General features: G+C 41.9%; 1 protein-coding gene across 1 annotated transcript; it reads left to right on the top strand.

Moving 5' to 3' along the window:
* Positions 1-1,447: 1,447 nt before the first annotated feature.
* On the top strand, positions 1,448-19,248 carry CLRN3 (clarin 3). The gene is made up of 3 exons (XM_054983575.1): positions 1,448-1,754; positions 7,192-7,371; positions 18,102-19,248. Exons 1-3 carry the CDS (start codon positions 1,526-1,528, stop codon positions 18,371-18,373), a joined length of 681 nt encoding a protein of 226 aa, XP_054839550.1. The 5' UTR covers positions 1,448-1,525; the 3' UTR covers positions 18,374-19,248.
* Positions 19,249-20,490: the final 1,242 nt, after the last annotated feature.

Genomic DNA, 20,490 nt, shown 5'->3' with positions numbered 1-20,490 from the left:
ATAACGGGTCCATTTTACAACACGCCAAATTTGTTAGTTGTTGCTCGCTGACAGCTGACAGCTTCTGAGGTAGAGTGAAAGTGTGATGGAGGGACTTCAGAGTTCAACTAGTGGTCTAGGCATTTCATGGAGAGAGAAAGAGACCGTCCTCAACACAGCACCTATCACTAAACCACACTGCTCACGAAGAAAGCGGGAAAGATAGACGCTGGGTCATTGGTAACAATTTTCCCTCCAAATGTCAATAGCCAATACTCTTCCACAATATCGGCGGGAAGTGCTCGGGCCTATCCAATATGTTTATTTGATGCAACGTTTATGTGTAGCAACATTTTTTTGTGAGAAATTTTTTTCTAATGTGTTGGTTTGATGCAACGTTTATGTGTAGCAACGTTTTTTTTGGGGGGGGGATGAAGATGTGCATCATTTGACACTTCCCCCGGAAAAAGCGATGAGGAATCTATTTTTATCCCGTCAAAAATTCCACATGATGGACTTTGAGCCGATGAAATATGCGAAACAAAAGCCTAATGTGGAATCGTAGGACTCCACTGCGGCACGACTGCTCAGAAAGTCCGATCAAAATTGATCATGCGGAATCCCCCCCATGTGCACACCCACCATAGCCACCTAGTTAATTCAGAAGCAAGATTCAAATGTAATGCAGGCTTGGCTATTTTACTATACCAGAAGATAACTAAAGCTAGGGTGTGGGAATTATTAATCTCAATAAGTACAGAGTGAATTAAGAAAAGCGTAAAAAGAGGGAAAAAATTGCACTGTTGTTACTTTTCCAAAAGTAGTATATACGGGATCAAATTCTGGGCCCTCATGTATGCGTATCAACATCTGCCATAGCTTCTTCATTGTTATGAGGTACACTTGAAGAAGCAGTTAACCTTTGTCCTGGGCACAACGATGATTATTTTAAAATGTTATTTACTTCATTTATACCTCACCTTTCTCCCCAGTGGGGACCCAAGGTGGATTACATCATTCTCCTCTCTTCCATTATATCCCCACAACAACCCTGTGAGGTAGGTAGGCTGTGAGTATGTGACTGGCTCAAGGGCACCCAGTGAGCTTCCATGGCAGAGTGGGGATTGGAACCTGGTTCTCCAAGATCCTGTAACAAATACCTTACAGGTCAGAAGGTATTATCTGGACTGAATGAAATCTTTCTGTGAAAGTATAATTTAGGGGTGGAGGTTTTTTTTATTTCTTCTGCTACTGCAATTTAATAACAAGTTATTTGATTACAGAAAGCTTGCAAATCTTTGTTCTTTACAGCAGATGTGACTTTGTTGTCACTATAGTAACATCGTTACCGGAGACCAAAGTTCAGTTATTTTACAACTTCATTACCACTGCTGTTAGTTCAAAGTTTGTGGTTATAAATTTATGCCAAGAGAGACTCCAATAAATGCCCCTATTCTCTAGCAGAACAAGTGAATCCTTCACTCACTGAATTTCTCACTGAAAGAACTGAAGTACCAAGGAGGGAAAGCCTTGACTCTGGAAAAAAATGCCCTCCAGGAAAAAGTCCTTGATGTTTGCCTTTGCTTTTTTGACCAGCATTTGTTCCTTTGTGATCGTTTGCCTTGTTCTTGCAACCAAAAATTGGGTTTCAAGTAGGATAACCTTTACTTCTGGAACAGCCAATACGACAATGTTCTTTACATACGGACTCTTTGAAGGACATTGGTCAACAACTGTGGTCCATGGAATTGCTATACAAGAGACCAGTTTCCAAGGTACCTAACTACTACAGTGAATGTAATAGTTTTTTATTGGAGTGGTTTGGCTTGATATACTTTATGTAGACAGATACTGTGAACTTTAGTTGGTTTATACATTTACTTTTATTTGAAGGCTAGACTATAATTGGAAAGCAAAGAGTTGTAAAGTAAAAATGTAGTGGCAAAGTTTTAGCATCAGGCTTTATTTATCAAAAAACTCGTTCACTTTTTTTTAAAGGAGGAGGTGCAAAATAGTTATTTAGGAAGATCAGTAACGGAGATTGCTATCTTTTTTTCTTCACGTAACAGTATTATTGAAATTCAGTCAAAGACAAACTGGGCGTTTTGCTGGGGAACGCTTCTGTTTTGAATATCAGGAAATGTCATAATGTTGTCCATGTTCTGAATGTGAAACAGGTACTGTTTCCGGCAACTCCCGCAAATATTACTCATGTTTCAGGCAACTCATGCAATTTACTCATGCAACTAGTCTAATGTCAGAAAAGCAAAGTCACACAAGACTGCCACTTTCCTTAGAGAAGCTGCAGTCTTTCATGAGTTCATTCTTTCAATGTTATATTGCTCATCCAAGTAGACCGATCGCATGATCTGTGTGCATGTGAGCTAGTTAGAACTGGCTCTAGGTTACTGTTCGATCTCTCTCTTCTTCTGGATGCTATCCTACACATATTTTGGCTTCAAAAATCCCAGTGAAAACAAAGGAATGATCCTGTGCATCTTATCTCCATGTTAGAGGGTGGCCTGAGTAGTCTCTGAATTGATCACATGGTTGTCACTCTATAGTTCTGAAGGGCAAAGCTTCTACAAGGCTAGATACATCCAAGTGAATAATTGATAGAGACACAGAGAGAGTAAAGATTAGACTGTAGAGTATAACTGTTCAAATAATCACTGCTGTGCTCTGAACAAAAATATATGGAAGCAGATTATTGATGAAGTAGTAAAACAATGTAGCATTTGTGTTGAAATCTATATTTTACCAGTCATGATAAGCTATGAAGGAGTATCTTCATGGAAGATACCATACATTGCTTGAAACAAATATGCACTATTACATATACAGGTACATAATGTAAAACAAGAACCCAGTTCATTGTACAGGCACAATGTTTTCAGAGTTGTCCTATCCTTGTGTAAATGAGATGAGCCTGGCAGATAACTAGATGTATGTGCCCTCTGTTGCCCCAACAGATGCTAGATCAGTGGTTCAGACTCTTTCTTTTATATTATACCTTTAGGGAAGCTTTATCTTATGCAGAGATGTATCAAATTGTTTACCCTATATAATAATCTGAACATTCCTAAAATTCATACCATCATATTCAGTGGTACTTAGAACCTAAATAACATTCAGAAAGATTTCAGCACCCTCATGTAAATGCAGTTTTAAAGACCTCCCAAACTTACCATTCTACCTCTTGAGTTCCAATCATCCAATGAAGATAGTAAGTCTTTAATACTAAGTATTAGAAAATATGCAGTTGGAAAAAAGTGCCAGCACTCTTTATTTATAAATATACATATATATATGATTACAGCAATGAGACTACTATATGCTCAAAACTGGAAGAATTCAACTCTGCTCACAAAGGAGGAATGGCTGACAAAGATGATGGAACGGGCTAAGATGGCCACGCTTACTTCACTAATTAGAAAAAAATAAATGTTTGTTTGTTGATGAATAAACCTTTCATAAACTATACATGAACTAGATAACAATGATTTGATGATTTGCGGATTTATGAATTAAAGGATTTTGACATTAGCAAAAAGAGATCTTTTAATTATTACCTAGAGAAAGTGTAGATTTGACACAATATGCATATTTGTTTTGGAGAATATCAGAAATCTTTTAGATTGTTTTGTTTTTTCTTGTTGTCTTTTTCAGTATTATATGTTGATTAACTGTTTTTGTTATGGTTTGTTTTATTAGTTTGTGTGTAATTGTAGTTTTTTAGGTTTGTTTTTAATTACATAAAAGTCCTAATAAGAAAAGAAAATTTGCAATGGATATTGCAATCTAGGCTACTGAGTAAGGAGCTACTGAGTAAAAGCAGCAATATAGTTTCAAAATCTAGTGAGCTGTTAATAAATGGTATACCAAAAGGTAAGAACTTCATGGGTCTGTGAATGAACAAAGTTTGAGCCAAATACCAAAAGAGTTTCCAGGGTATTTGTTGGTCTTTAAGGTGCTAATGTACTTGAACCTTGCTCATCTACTGCAGACTGACACAGCTATCCAGCTGAGACTATCTTCATGGGTCTATGAACGGGTATTACCCATCACAGCCAAGTGAAGTTATGATGTTCCCTCATCCTCAAACCACAGAAATAGCACCAGAGGCATTTTTAAAACTCAAATATAACTAAGGAGTTATATATACATTAATGGGGAAAGGTTAGGTGAAGGTTGGGTGAGTTGATGCAGACCGTCACAGAAGCCTCCAAGCTAAGGAAAAATAGCTCTTCATAATACATTAGAAAGTCAAAACAGGAGATGGCCATTGTCTTCATGCTCTGTTATGAGGGTAAAGTCATATCTGGCTGTCTACTGTTAAAAAGTGGGATGCCGGTCTAATGGGGTCAGCCTGACAATTCTAATGTAGTATGATTCTTTTTTTAGGTAATATGAAAACTTTAAAAAAAAGCTTTAAATTACCCACCCAGTTCCTAATGCTACACACACATCCATACAGCATTGGACACTGATCTCTCCTGTATAACTTCTGTGGATACAGAATTCCTACTAATCCCAGTGGAGGCTGAGATTAGCAGAATGTAGAACATGCTGTAAAACTCTGCAGGGTGAATGAGATAGATGACTTTTGCCTTTACAAAGCAGTGCTTGGGCTGCAAGGAATTTGCTGGCAAGAACAATTTGCCTGTATATTAAAAGGTCAGTTAATTAGTAGCCTTACTGCAAACTAACAAAGACCACACATATTATCCCACAAATTTATTGTGACTGCTGCTCTGCTGACCAATAAATTTGATCTTCTGTTTTATATTTTGTACGTTAACAGTGCAGACTCATAAAGCTCAATCAAAGTAGTACAGTGTTAAGAGGCTGCCATCAATAACTGATATAGTGCAAAACGTGTGGCTTCTGGGACTTTCAAGAGACAGGGAGAATAGACCGATTCAATTTCAGAAACTGTTAGTCACCTCTGAACACGGTTAAAAATCTTACTTAAATAAAGCATTGTAAATTTAAACGTTTTCCTGGTAGACAATCAACTAGGGTTGCCAGGTCTCCTCAACCTCCTGGTGGGTGGGTGGAGGCCTGAGATTTACCTTGGGGTATCCCTCATTGCATGCACGCACAGCACATGTGCGTGCTGCCCCCACAATGATGTCACTTCCAGGGAGTGACATCATCATGCAGACTTGAGAGCACCTGGGAGTGCTCGGCAAGGGGCCGAATCAGGAGGGAGTTCCCTCCTCCCCCCTCCCATTGGGTAAAAACGGCGGCAGGGGAAGCTCAAAGCAGCACTTTGTTTGCAAACAGCAAGAAAGGTGCTGCTTTCAAGCTTCCCACCACCTTATTTTACCCAATGGGAGCTAGTAGGAGGGAGTTCCCTTCTCCCCATCAGGTAAAAAAAGGCTGTGGGGGAAGCTCAAAGTTCCCTCCTCCCCGCTTCTATTGGGTAAAAAAAGGCAGTGGGAAGTATGAAAGCAGCACTTTTCATGCTGTTTGCAAACTAGAGCACCGACAGTCTAAGTATTAATTCAAAATATGTTGTCAGAATTTTAACATTTCTATCTGTTTAGTTAAAACATTTCTCTCCCATCTATCTCCCAAAAGTTACAATAAAAGCAATATATTTCAGTGGTGGCACCTTGTCTGTGGAATGCCCTTTCCCTCGAGGTTGGGATGGTGCCTACATGAATCTATTTTAGTACAGGAATTAGGGTTGTCGGGTCCCTATACCCTCCTGGCTGGAGAGGGGGACCTTGCACTTACCTCATGGTGGCCGCATGCTCTCTCTTTGTGATGATGATTTCACTTCTGGAAGTGATGTCATGCCAGCCATGGGAGCTCTCCTGTGTTCTGGAATTACAACTGATCTCCAAAATCAACCCCGAAATGAAGCACTGGAGTACTCCTGCAGCCAGTGCAACATCATCACTTCCAGAAGTGATGTTGTCATGCCCCCTGGAAGCATGCATGCTGTGTGTTTCTGGGGTGCCTGCCAGTGGCGGGTGACCTCTAGGGGGGTTGCCACCTCCCAACAATCACTGGCAGATCAGCAGGCAAGGGGACAAACCCCTGGGAGTTTGCCCATACCTAGGAACCCTAATAGGGATATAAAAATCAAGTATAAAATTGGGTCACCATGCACTTGAATGTACTCCAGAGTGCCCTTGCAGAGAGGATCCCATTTTCTACAAATGTGTATAGTGCTATGTAGTGGAGGCCTTCATGATAACCCTCAGCAACAACATGTTTCTCAGCAACAACAGGCTTGTTGTAGCTTTTAAAAAGTCTTAGAACTCAATTCACACAAGGCCATTTTTACCTAGAATCACCAACATTGTCTTAAGAAATTCCTGGAGATTTGTGGGTGGTGCCTGGGAAGGGCAGGGTTTGGGAAGTGGCGACAGCTCAGTGGGGGATGTGATACCAAAGAGTCTGCTCTAGGACGTTACCATTTTTTCTTGAGGACCTGGGCCATCGTGACACAGGCCCTTATTTCGTCAGTTTTGTGCTATAAATAGTTTCTTCTGTTATCGTTATTAGAACGGATTCTCCCATCTTTTGATGACTGCTTGCGCTTCCAGTCAGTCACATTAAAAGGGAAAAGTGCAATTCGACAGTCAGTCAAAGTGCCTCTGGAAACGGGGCCCTAAAAATCCCGCCCCCTTTAAAAACAAATTTTTTTTTGCATATTTGTGCTATATCACTCTTTTATTATACCAATGTTGTGCTGGGCCAACCCAAAAGCCAACTGTGATAGGTAGCAGAGGTTTCCCGCCCGTGGCAGAATAGTGCTATAGCGCTATAGTGCTATAAGGCTGACTTTAAAAAAAAATTACTTTGAGGCTTAATGGCAGGTCGCGCTGGGGCTTGTGGGAGTGTAGGGCAGGAGAATCAGTGTTAGGTGAGACAGATGATTGGGGAGAGTGAGCGTTTTGGTGTTGCAAAGCATTCATAGTCGATCCAGGGCATTCACATGGAAGTGGATAAAGACGACATAAAGAGTCACAAAGCGTGAATTGGGGAGAATGGCAAAATCGCAAGAGAGCCAGAATAAGGTGAGCATTAAGCGGGAGATGGAGCTAGTTTGGCGCTAAATTTATGGCCGTGCGACAATGGCCCTGATCTCTGTTGCTTGGAGATCAGTTATAATTCTAGAACACCACCTGGAGTAACCATACTGGTAACATTAATCTCTTGGTCTTCAATATTAACTCTAAAATATTTTTTCAGTTTCAGACTTGTTGGAAAATGGCCCAGTGAAGAGCTTCAACATTGCGGTTGTCTTTCTTCTAGTTATCAGCTTGCTCAGCTCCTTCCTGAGTTCAGGATTTACATGCTACAATGCTGTCAGCAATCCCTATCAGACCTTTTTAGGCCCCATTGGGGCCTACACCTGGAACTCCATATCAGGTCAGTAGTGTAAAGCACAATATATAATATTTTCTAAAAATCTTGTAATGCTGAGTGATTACACCATCTAAGCAACACTGCCAGCACATTTGCCTGTGGACCTAGGGCATAAGGACACCACAGTGTTGAAGTAACTTCTAGCTTGCTGATGTTGTATGGACACAGGCATAGGCAGAAAGAAAGCCTGAGTGGCAAGGTATCTTCAAAATCACTGGCAAAGAGATTTACAGTGCAATCCTAAAGAGGTCTGTACTCTTCTTGGTAATCCTATGGATATATGTTCATGGTAGCAAGACCAATTGAATAGACCTGAGAAGAATTCTGAGGAGACCTAGGAGTGGATTCTTAGAAGGTACAACTTAGAAAGTATAGTGCTGTTAAAGAGTAAAAATTAGTTGTAAACATCTAAGAGTCATTGCAAAATGAATGGTTGTAAAAGTAGCTCACCTTCATCATTACAAGTACAAGGTAGGGTTACCAGATGGTCTCTGCAAAAATACTGGACACAGGGGAAGGGGGTCAGTACTCATATGAGGAAGGATCTTTGTGCCCACACAAAGTGTGCATGCACTCCTGGCCCTGTCATGATGATGTCACTTCCAGAAGTGACATCATCATGCTGCCCACAGCTATTGACACCACTGGGTAAGATCCTTGCTTGGCTGAAAGCACAGGGGAGGAGTTCCCAGGTGTCCACTGGTGGTGGGCAAACTTCCAGGGATTCCCCCCTTTGCCAACTGATCCACCAGCTATTGGTGGGAGGTGGCAAGCCCCCTGGAGGTTGCCTGCCACTGGCAGCCCCCTTTGGAAACGTGTGATGTTGCGCTGGCCGTTGGAGTGCTCCCACACTTTATTTGGGGCAGATTTTGGCCCCAAATAAGCCGAATCGTGCCCATGCAGAGAACAGGAGCATTCCTGTGGCTGGTGCAACCATGTCACTTCTGGAAGCGACATCATCATGCAGGCGCTGGAACATGGGCGCACAAATGAGTTAAATACCAGGCACATGGCCAGCATGTGTTAAGTAACAGTCCCCATTCCTGCCAGGAGGGTATAGGGACCTGGCAACCCTAGACTGAGGAGGCAGGAGGAGGCCTTTCCATGCACAACTTCTGAAGCCATGTCTATGGACGCCGCCTGTCCTGATTACTTGACTCACATATACTGCAGGCAGGGGAAGTTCCCTAGTTGTTAGAGCAGGTCAAATCATGGTTCCAAGGTTCAGGTACAGGTTAGACAGCAATCATAGCTTCGAGTCCAAAGGGGGTACTTCAGAATCAAGTCCACAATAACAGGCCAAGGTCAGAGATGAGGGAATCAGTTCCAAACACAGCAGCAAGGTCAGTAGTAAGCGGACACTTTGCTTCAACACAGCCACTCCTCTGTTGAAGCAACATGTCCGCTTACTACTACTCTGCTGCTTTTAAGCCTCACGCTGCTCAGCCACTTGTGCTGCATCATGCACCTGCCAGCTGTCTCAGTCCTGCTCCTACAAGCACTCATTATCATCACTATTAATGCTGGGCCGGTGCTGTACTGCTAGCCTGGCACTGCACCTTCTGGCTTGGAGGGCTCTCCTTGCCCTCCTCTGACTGCACCCTCGAGGCTCTGGTGATGAGAGGGGAGAGCTGGCTGGTGCCTGGCTCCCTATTGCTGGCCCAGGGCTGGGAATCTGAGAGGCCAATGTGCTGTGAGTCTATGTCTGATCCTTCAGAGACTGCCTCCTCCTGCAGTGCCTCTGCCACTGGTGGTGGATCTGGGTCAGTCCTCTGCATCTGTTTTCTATGCTGGGCTGGTCCACAACACTGCCATTAAGCCTCAACAGAGCTTTTCACATTCAGAGGCATGCTCAGCCAGCAGGCAGCTCCCTTGGTGACTGGGCCAACCCCATGCTTTCGGCCTGTCCCCCCTCTCAAGGCTGGTTGCAAGGTGGAAATGGAGGCACAAAGAGAGGCACAAAGATAGTGACTCTTCAGATCCCACTGAGGAGAAGCAAAGAAAAGAAGAAGCTGGGCTGCCTTTGAGCCACAGGTGTTTAAAAGGGCCCTTTTCGGGTGGGGAGAGTCTTGAAGTGTAAGAAATCTAATTGAGCTGGTGGGATGTGAGGCGGTGGTGGTTTCTGGGTCAACTCTATACAAATGCTTTAATAAAAAATAAAATAAAACCCTAGAGTTCAGCTACTGATGGGAAGGGAAGCCACTTTATTATATTAAAGACAATAACAGGTACAAAGAACACATCCCCCAAACTAAAACTCTCAGAAGGCAACTCTAGTAAGGGTGTGCAAAGGAAACCCCCTCCCTGAAAAAAATCGGTTGATTTTTCAAGTTCCAATGCTTACCAGCCATGCAACATGAGTACATTTTTTTCTCTATATTATTTCCTGTAAATGGCATTTCTCCCTTCCAATCAAACTCTTGCAAGGGAGGAGTGAAGAACACTCTCAGCCAATTGTAACTGCAAGCAGCTGCTGTTCCCCGCCCCCCCTTACTTTTAGGCTTGAGATCCCCCCCCTCTTGTGAAGCAGAAAAGCTTTGGCTTGTGCAGGTGCCTGTAGAATTCAAACTCCTCTTCTACACAGGACTCCCTCCCTTGCAGCCCTAAGCCCCTTGCTTGCCCAGGTTGTAATGGAGTTTGCTGAGCTGAGGTATGCTTTGCAGAAGGTTGATTCATTGCAAAGAGCTGTTTGCTTAGCAACCGCTCTGGGGCTTGTAAATCACTTTCTTGAGCTTGATTAGCTCTGCAACTGCTCAGCTATTTGCAAACCTTCTGCTTTCACTGCAAGGGAGGAGGAACCAGGAGTCCAGTATTTTAATTCAATTTCTCTGTAGTCTGGACTGGAGATCAGTCCATTCCTGGAGATGGCCTGGCCCCTCCCGGAGGTTGGCAACCCAACCTAGTCCAGTCCCTCCTTTTTGCCTCTCAAACACCCCATGGGGTGTCCAGAGAGCTCAGCAGGAGCCATTTTCTCTTCCCTGTGCTACAAACCTTACATGATCTGTAGCCAATTCACTAGTTTGACATGTTGAAAGTTCAATTGCCATAAGAAATTAGATGCGCCTGTATGCCATATGCACAGACACACATATCTTTTAAATCACTGTGCTGCCAAGACTTTCACTGCTGTGGTGAATGACAGTCTTTAATAAAATGGTTATCAGAGTGGAATGCATTATCTCTAAACCACTAAAAACATCATGTTATCCTCCTGAACTATTAGTACATAAACTTCCTGTCCCTTTGTGAATTGTTTGCTTATTTATTTAAATTTTTTTTTTTAACCCTACCGTTGCACCAAGGAGCTCAGGGCACTGCACCATCTTTCCCCCCGACTGTGTCCTTAGAACTGTCCTATAAAGTGGATTAGGCCAAGAAGAGTAATTGGGCTAGTGTCACCCAGTGAGTCTCATGATAAAGTGAGGATTGGAACCTGGATCCATGGTACTATACCATGTTGACTCTGATTTATCTGTCAAGGACACTTTGCTTGCTGTAAAAGATTCTGGAAACCATTCTGTTAGTTCATGCGGGAGTTAGCCAGGCCTCTTTGGTCTAATTGTCACTGAATAAAAATGGAGTTTATGGGGGTCAAAGAGAGGGGAAGAGCATAGACAACATGTCATGGAGAGATATTTAACAACCAACAGACTAATACAGGTGTCTTTACTAGGCAGAACTGTGCTGATAAGTATACCATTCCAAAATATTTAGTTTACATCAGTCACATTTCTGTTTCATGGGAAAGATTTTACAAAAACCATGCCCTCTCTGGGTCCACACCTGCTAGACACAGGATTAAATGTAACTGAAACAAGTTTTGCAAAAAGAAAGACATTTTTTTTGCATATCCCATTAAGTATTACAGTCAATAGCTACACTCCAAACGAACCATGAATTCATATGCATTTGGGAACCAGTGAGAGTTTTTCTCAGTAGCAGCTGCAGAAACAACAGCTCTTTTGGACTGTGGCCAATATTTCTTAAATAAATTCCGTGCTTCGATCCATTATCCTTATAAGTAATACAAATAGAGGCAAAACCATTTGTATGAAGCCCTGTCAGCCATATCATTTCAGTACTCCAATTTGAATATTACATATTTTATTGATAAGTTTAATAAATGGTTAAGGTTGCAAATAACCTGGCAACACTTCAATAAGAATCCTTCTAAAGTTCTGAAACTCTCCCCTTCATCACAAGTGCCTCGTTCAGTAGAAAACAGTAAAACTAGTATATACAATGAAAACAAGTTTATGAAACAGAACAGCAAGCAAAAATAGTTTTGTTTTTTTTTTAAACCCTGCACAATAATAGCAAATCTAGTTCTGTCACTTATCAGGCAACAACGTTAGGAGAAAGTGACATCCTTGTTTCCTCAGGACAAAGGAGACATTCAAGTCTCCTAGACGCAGTAGAGAAAGCTGCAAGTAAGTAATGCTATGGAGCTGCTGCTGTTTCCTAAGTGGTTCTTCAGCAGCTTTCTCAAGGGCCTAACTATTCATCATATTTTTGCATGTGTATAATTATGAGTCATCACTAAGTGTCCTGTACACATGGTTAGACCCACTCTGTACAAGAAAGCACCTGTCCCATACAACAGACATTGTCTATTCAGCTGCCTGGTCCAAGACCATGCAGACAACGACAGCCCTTCTCTGATCACCATTACAGAACTGTGCCCTGCAACCATTTGCTCTCTTGCTTGCTAATTCCTCCCCAAAACAGGAGACACCAAGTGGCAGCATTCATGATGGTACTGTCCATTGGTAACTCCTCATCCGAGGGATCCTCCCTACCAAATTTCAGGAAAATAGGAGAAAGCCAGACATTCCAGCACATTTGGTGAGAAGATCTGTGTGAAACACTGCTGATTGGTAAATACCACTGTCACTTATCATGTATCTGATGAATTACTCTCTGTACTCCACTCTCTGAGTTTTTAAATCTCTAAACCAGACAATCAGAAGCCAAAATAATGCATAGTTCTGTTTTCTATTACTGTCACAGTTAATTTTGCAATCATTGCCCTGTATAAGTCCACATGCCAACAGTCTCTGTTGGTAATGCCCTTCATTGACTAGGTGTGTACAGTAATGGCAAACACCTGCAATTACAGTGCAATCCTAAAAGCACTTTCTTGGAAGTAAGCTGTATTGAATAAATGGGACTTAGTTTTGAGTAGACCTGATTAAGATTGCCCCATTAACGCAGCACAGATTTTATAGAAGGTGTTCCCACACACTCTACTTATTCCTGGTTTTTTTAGCAGTTGATCCCCAAGTGTTAGAATCAGTGTTGGCATGGTTCTTCTGCATGGCTGCCTACCTTCGCATTTTTACAGTTATGGAGTTGGTTTATTTTGTTCTGCACATGCCTTAAATAATCAGGATATTCAAATGACGGTGGCACTGTTGATGGCATCATCAGTGATATCACAGCACCCCTCCCCTTTTATTTTTTGTGCATAACATTCTATCAATATAAGAATTAAATGTTTTAAAAGATTGAAAATGAACACATGGGGAAATCTTTGCATGGGGAAGCCTAAATAGGGAGCAGCTCCACCACCCATACCTGTCCCCCTTCCCATTGGTCCAACCAGAGAGCTCCACCTGGGCTGACCCAGAGCTAAGAGGGGAAGGTTGACACTGGTGGGCCAAACCAATCCAGAGCAGCAGCGGCAACGTGCTTTTCAAACCATATTGCTTTTTCTAGAGCCGGAAGGGGCTACCTCAGTCTCTCATCTGGGCCCTCAGGGCTTTTGCATTTTTTGAAAAAATTACCATTTTGATACTATTATATAGACCTACCATTGTAAGATACATTCAGCAGATTGTCTGAATCCCCAGCTTTCATTTTTAAAAAAGTATGTGTGTAGCCTCTTCCCTTGCAGAGATAAAGGGGGAAAGTCATATCTTTTATGTAACCCATGTGTTGGTATCAAGGGTGAGTTCACAGTCTAAGGTCTCATTTCTTAAAGTACCACACTTTCCATTCACACACCTTGACATAAGCAAAACTGAATTTACTGTAACAGAGATAAATAGAACTTGTAATGTTGGATATGGTACCCCCCACCCTCCAAACTCCTTACCTTTCCCAAACCAAAGGCTCAGAGTCCCAAGATGAATGATAGTCTATCAAGCCAGGGCCTTACAGTCCACTAAGAATGCATCTCTCAGGTAATATCTGGGCTTGCCCTGTAGCTGCTGTCCTGGAAGCACTGTGTTTGTGGAGAACCTGATAGCGCACCACAGTTCCTGAGTTCCAGACCACCAATTTAAAGAACGGATCTCAAGGCTATCTTCCTCCCCCAAAATGACTTCAGGTTAAAGAAGGTAGGAGGGTGCATGCCAGAAGCAATAAACTCCAGTCCAAAGAGGGGACCGATATCCTGTCCAGGAAGTGTCTATAGGGAAGAGAGGCCTGGATGGAAGGCCTACATCAGAATAAATGAGCTCAGCAGGAAAATCCTGAATGAGGGTCCAGCAGAGGTTGGTTTTCTCATAACTTCTTCAGGTCACTTCTTCAGTAATAAAGCAGTCACTTGGAACAAACACAAGGGCTTCCAAAAGGTTTCCCTGCTCTCTTTTTCCTTGTTCAAAATAATCAGCCCTTATTCTCCACAATCCTCCAAGGTTACAGTAAGCAAAGTAGTTTCAGGTGGGCAGCCATGTTGATGTCTGCAGTTGAAGAGCAAAATCTGGGTCCAATAGCAGCACCTTTAAAGACCAACTGTATTTCCAAGGTATGAGCTTTCAAAAAACCTCCTTCATTAGATACTAAAGCAAAGTGATAAAAGTAGCAACACATGCTCCTCCAGCAGGCAAATTAAGTAGATGCTTTGCTCCACCTAGCAGCCTACATTTCCAAAGCTCTATAATGGAAGGGGCTCACTATTGTTTTTACATGAAAGCTTGTAATTCACAGATTCTGCTGCATGTATTTTTACAACTGTAGTTCAATATAATGCTATGAAAATGATAGAAAAAGATAGAAAACAAAATGGGGGAGTAAGGTGAATGGGAGGAGTGGTGATGAACAACCAATCATGGAAAAGTGAGTTGGAGGTGAGTGGGAGTGGGCAGGACAAACAAAACCAAAAGAAACATTACACACGAGGAACAATTTGACTCAAAATCTGCTTCCAGAGAAAGATCAGGGTAAAAGTGATCTCAAACGAACTGGAAAAAAGGGAGGGGGACCAAAAAACCTGAAGTGAAAACTAAAAGCAAAAAATGCATGCAGAAATCAGGGGATAAATCAAAGCAGTATGGGGCCAGAATCAATAGAAACAACTCATGTGGAAAACCCCAGAACGGTTTCCCTGAAAAAGTACATAAGGCATTGTCTTTACAGGCATTTCATAAGGTTAGCAAACCTTTTATTTTTCAGCGTATTTTCAGATCAATGAATGGTATTTAGATTTCACATTTCTATGTCTGTTGGTTTATTTAATTTTCTTTTTTAATGTTATCTAGGCTGTCTTAAATTTTGGATGAAACAGGATATAAATTATTAAAATTAAATTATAATAAATACCAGAGTAGGAGGTATATTCCTCTCAGGTTTTGATTAGTTAAGGCCAGATTCTACATCCCTAGATCCCTAGACAGCATTCTCAGCAGCTTGGATGCAGTGTGTGTAGGGGGAGATTGTCATGAACAGAAAGTAGAAGCAAATCTCACCTATTTCCTGTCTTGCTGTAGACTTCTAAATTCTCCAATCTGTCCCAGGTGAGTCCCTCTTGGTTGGCTGCAACAGAAGGCATTGGGGTTCCATAGATGGAAATACCTTCTATCAAGGAAATCTCCAGTGGATCCAAACCAATACTTGCACAAAAGGTTTAGTTTTCAGGATCTGATCTGACTTACGATGGCTGGCTGGTTTGATAGTTATTCCATGCAATCTTGCTATCATGTGATAGCTGCAATTATGTTATATGTAGAGAAGACTCAAACTATAGACACACTCATACTTTTTAAAAAAATCCTAACATTAGCTTCAAAGGAGTAGCATGAGAATTGATGCTGCAAAAACAGAATACAACTTTGGGGTGGTTGTGGCAATAAAATTGGGGGGAAGAAAACCTTGAAAAGAAAAGTCATATTCTTCAGACATATCAGAAAATTGAGATATATAATATTGTGAACTGAGCCCTGTCAAACATTTCTCTGGGGAGATAACCCTGTATTCTTGCATTACATTTACATTTGGCTTCTTTTGATGTTCTTTGCTAGCCTTCTGTTCATATAACTAAAATTATTCCAATTCTTATACTGAATTTATCTCCAGAGACCCCTGCTTTTCTAATATTAATCTTTTGACAAAAAGAATTAATTTGGAAAACAATAATCAAATTCATTAGTAGGAAAGTGAAGAGTTCCCATACACACACTTGTAGAACAATGAGATAATACACAGGTCTCTTAATTTTGAGTACTCCTGTTTTTTTTTTTTTTACTTTCCTTGGATAGCCATTTGGAATTGATTTTATGCCCCTGTCCCGAGGAAAATTGCATATACACTGCAAATTTGGGGATCTATTCTCAGTACCATATTTATTTCAAAAGAAGACAATGTATGACGATCCCCTTAAAAACATTATATGCAGACCCACAAACAATTATTATTGGATATAATTATAACATGTAAGATGACCCCCCTCCTCCCCTCCTTTTTTTCAATGGCATGCCTGTGGATAAAACTACAGCAAGTAAAAGTAACCTTCTCTCTCTCTCTTTTTTAAGAATAGTAGTTATGTCCAATCCAAATATGGATAAATAACATGGATAAAACTAAGTTTGTATTTAAGTAAATATTGTACATGGAATCCAAATAAGGTTGCCAAGACTAGCTTGGGAAATTTCTGAATATTTGTGGAGGGAGGGCAGTGTTTGGGAAGGAGAGGGAGCTCGACAGGGATGCAATGCCACAGATTTTGGCCTCAAAAACTGCCACTTTCTCCTGGGAAACTGATTTTGTGGTTTAGAGATCAGTTGTAATTCCAGGAGAACTCCAGGCCCCACTTGAAGGTTAGCAATCTTGAATCCCAAACGATGCAAATTTCTTTCTTTCACAATGTGATTTTTGGGGAAAAAATTCAGTTCCAAACAGGGAGTCCTAAGCAAAGTTAAAACCCCTTGAAGTCAGTGGGATTAGAAGTGCTAACTCTGTTTAGGATAGCACTGTAAAACAACCTGAAGCTACCCTGATGTCTGCATCAGACATATACAGCCTTCTGTGTGTAAGAGAAAAAAACATAGAAAAATCATGAATTTATGCCCAACACTTGGGAGCATGGATAAGGATTCTAGTCCATTGCATTACTGTTGTTGTGTACATTCATACGAATTACCATATTCTCAATCAGGCGATTTTGGCATATTTTCCCATTTTTAAATTGTTAGCATAATTTCAAATGACACATACAAATTACTGTAATCCTAGTCCCATGATATTGCTTATTACAGTGATATTCACTAAGAAGCCTGGGAACTACATGTGGCTCTTTGTCACCTGTGGTTCTTCTGATCACATGCCCCATAGGGCTAACCCTATCCATGACACCTACCCTATGTTTCAGTAAAGTGGCCAATTTCTTTAAAAATTGCAATCATTTCATCAATATTATGGAACCAAGAAAAAAACAGAAGTTGACCATGATTATCATTCCAAGGTTGTGCAGATGGAGAGGTTCTGTGCTTGAGGCTGGATCAACCTATGAAGTTGAATGAGGTTGTGGCATGGGGCATATCGCTGTTGAATGCAGACCCATAAAATGAAATTCCCAGTAGTGGGGAAAGACAACCCTACATGCTCAGAGGTACTCTGGTAATTAAATGGGGGTTATATACAATATAACCAACAGCTAGGACATTGGTTGTTGTGGGTTTTCCGGGCTGTATTGCCGTGGTCTTGGCATTGTAGTTCCTGACGTTTTGCCAGCAGCTGTGGCTGGCATCTTCAGAGGTGTAGCACCAAAAGACAGAGATCTCTCAGTGGGAGATCTCAGTGGGATCTCAGTGGGAGATCTCTCACTGAGAGATCTCTGTCTTTTGGTGCTACACCTCTGAAGATGCCAGCCACAGCTGCTGGCGAAACGTCAGGAACTACAATGCCAAGACCACGGCAATACAGCCCGGAAAACCCACAACAACCATCGTTCTCCGGCCGTGAAAGCCTTCGACAATACAGCTAGGACATTCACTGAGCAAAGTACAATAATGAATAACAGTTAGGACATTATTTAAACAGATACAACAGAGTCTGGTAGCAGAAAATTTGAAAGGCATAAAGCTGAGCACATTTTGATCTAGCCATTCTTATAAGTCCAGACAAGGTAAAGAAATACTTTAATTAAAACTTAAGTAAGGCAGACTGCTAAGGATTACGTGCTCCATCTACATGGATATTTCACTGTTATTTTTTAAGAAGTTAAAAAAAGAAGAACCACCATTCTCAGATACCATGACTGTGTGCACCCCCTGGCATTCAAAGCAGGTTCCAGGACACAACTAAAATTAAGTTTTTTTCTACAGTTTTTAAAAGGGGATTAAAACTACTCAAAGGGTTATCTACCATCCCTGCACTTACCCTCTAATCAATCCCTTCTCCAGAGCAAAACAGGAAATTTTGTTAACTGTATAAAACACAACCTTCTGTTACTGTATCTGTAAATCATTCTTCCAAAATAATATTTCTACAACATTTGCACCCCATTTTCCCAGGTATCTGCATTTTTCTTACCTTGATACTGTTTGCTGTGAATGTGGAAGTAAATGAACTATCTGTTCAACTGGCCGACAAAGTATCTGCTGTTTCAAGACCATACGGACTCTCCAACTTTTATGGATATTCATACTGGATCATGCTTCTTATAGCTCTTTTAAATGTTGCAACCATAATCATAGTTGTTTTCTACCAAAAAGAGAGGTATTCAAAAAGGAAGGAGCAAGAGAGACCCATGGAAAGTGCCCCCAAAGATGGCATCTTATTCTAACAGCATTGGTACCTTCGTTTCAAGACTAACCATCAATCACATTTAAGTAAGACACACTGACTCAGATGGATCCTAAGTATGAATAATTAAGTACAGGGTTGCTACCCAACATGAAACAAAACATCATGTTAACAATTAGAGCTAGTCATGGAAAATCATATGGTTAGATTCTGCTAATGGCAGCACTCTCCCCTGTGCACAGGTTACTTCCACCAGCAAAAAGCTGCTTGCATTGGAGGAAAGCACCAGATTAGTGGGATAATATCTGCAGGATCTAACCTACTATTTATATTACATTATTCTAGAGGTTTTTTTAAAAACTTAATTTTAGTTGATCACTTTACTGAAGTGGCCTTTCACAGTTTGTCCAAACATAGGGTCTCAGCACACGAGACAAAATACACTCGAATTACCTGTGTAATTCAAGTGTATTTTGTAATTCAAGTGTATTTGAGTGTAATTTGAGGGCGAAGCTACAAGTGACGAATGACACTTGGACAGCAAGTGTATTTCTCCCTGTTCACTTGCGCTCCATTCAATCCACTTGCTGTTCAAGTGTCATTCGTCACTTGTAGCTTGGCCCTGAGTGTATTTTATAATTTATTCGAGTGTATTTGAGTGTAATTTGAGTGTATTTTGTCTCGTGTTGTTGTTTGACCCATAGCTTAACTTTATAAATCTTCCTGGTTCCGCTGTTCGTTTTGGAAACTTGGTATCCCACAGAGCTTGTGGGCTGAAACTGACTTGGCAAGCCACAAGTTCTGTAAAGCTACTGTTCCTCCTCCCCTTTTCTTCTCACCTCCACACATGAATTTTGTTGAAACATCCAGTTTGAAATATGTCACTCAGAAGCACACTACATTGTGAATAAAGTTTTCTTCCTTTGGATCCAGGTTTTCCTGCATGAAGTTATCCAGTGCGGGGTGTGCATGTGTGTTTGCATGTGTGCATGTGCACACACTGTTCAAAAGTAGCATGTATGAAGGGTTAACTAGACATCACAGCAGACAATCAAACTTGCCAGAATCTAACAGAAGTGGCCATCAAGGTTATTCATACAACTACATATTATATGCTTAGCCACGTTTTAAAAAATTGGACACACTCACAGAAGATAGGTTAACATTTATTATAGTTAAATGGAACCACAAGAGAACATCCTTTTGAATGTCTGATCAGAAAGAGATAAAGAGAAGAAGAAGCATCTAGGCTTGCCAGGTCTGAATTGGGAAATTCCTAAAGATTTGGGGGTGGAGCCTGGGAAGATCAGCATTTAGGGAAGGGAGGACATCAGCAGAGTATAATATCACAGAGTCCACCCTCCAAAGCAGCCATTTTCATGAGGGGAACAGATCTTTGTTGTCTAGACAGGGCCGGATCTAGGGTTCCTGGTGCCCAGGGCAACCCAAGTCCGGCCTCCCCCACTACAATAAGTCACTTTTGTGACATCATCATGCAGGGGCTGGAGGCGTGCCGCCCGCACGGCAAGCCGGCTGCCCCAGTGCACGGCAAGCCACAGAGCTGCTGGTGGTGGCCGGCTGAGCGGAGGGCTGGGAGGCCGCCTGCTCCATTCACCTGCCCCACTGACAGGGCAGCTGGCTTGCCACATGCGTGCCATCAGTGGGGCAGGCGAATGGCATGGGCGGCCTCCAAGCCCTTCGCTCAGCCGCCTGCTGAGCCACCTGCATGCTCCCGGCAGCTGGCAGCTGCGCCCGGTGCCCCCTCTTTGGTGGCACCAGGGGCAGACTACTCCCCCTGCCCCCCATTGATCCGGCCCTGTGTCTGGAGATCAATTGCTGTTCCATGAGACCTGCACTGAGCAGGGGGTTGGACTAGATGATCTGTTTGGCCCCTTCCAATTCTATGATTCTATGACCTCCAGGCCCCACCTGGAGTCTGGCAATTGTAGCCTCTGTTGCTGCCATGCACTCTCCAGGCTGCCCGGTCTGGGGTCCTCTGGAGTAGGGCTGCTGGTTTGGCCAGCAAGACTTGGAAGTATAGACTGGAGCTTGGAGCTGGCTTCTGTCTAGAAGTTATTGACCAATAAGGACATTTCTTGCTGCCTGTGGTATAAAATCCTTTTCAATAAAGGGGTGAGATGGTTTAGAACTTGGTTT

Source organism: Eublepharis macularius, chromosome 6 (genome assembly GCF_028583425.1).
Source record: "Eublepharis macularius isolate TG4126 chromosome 6, MPM_Emac_v1.0, whole genome shotgun sequence".
NCBI lineage: Eukaryota > Metazoa > Chordata > Lepidosauria > Squamata > Eublepharidae > Eublepharis > Eublepharis macularius.
The sequence above is the reverse complement of the archived record's forward strand: the minus strand, read 5'-3'. Positions and strand labels throughout refer to the sequence as shown.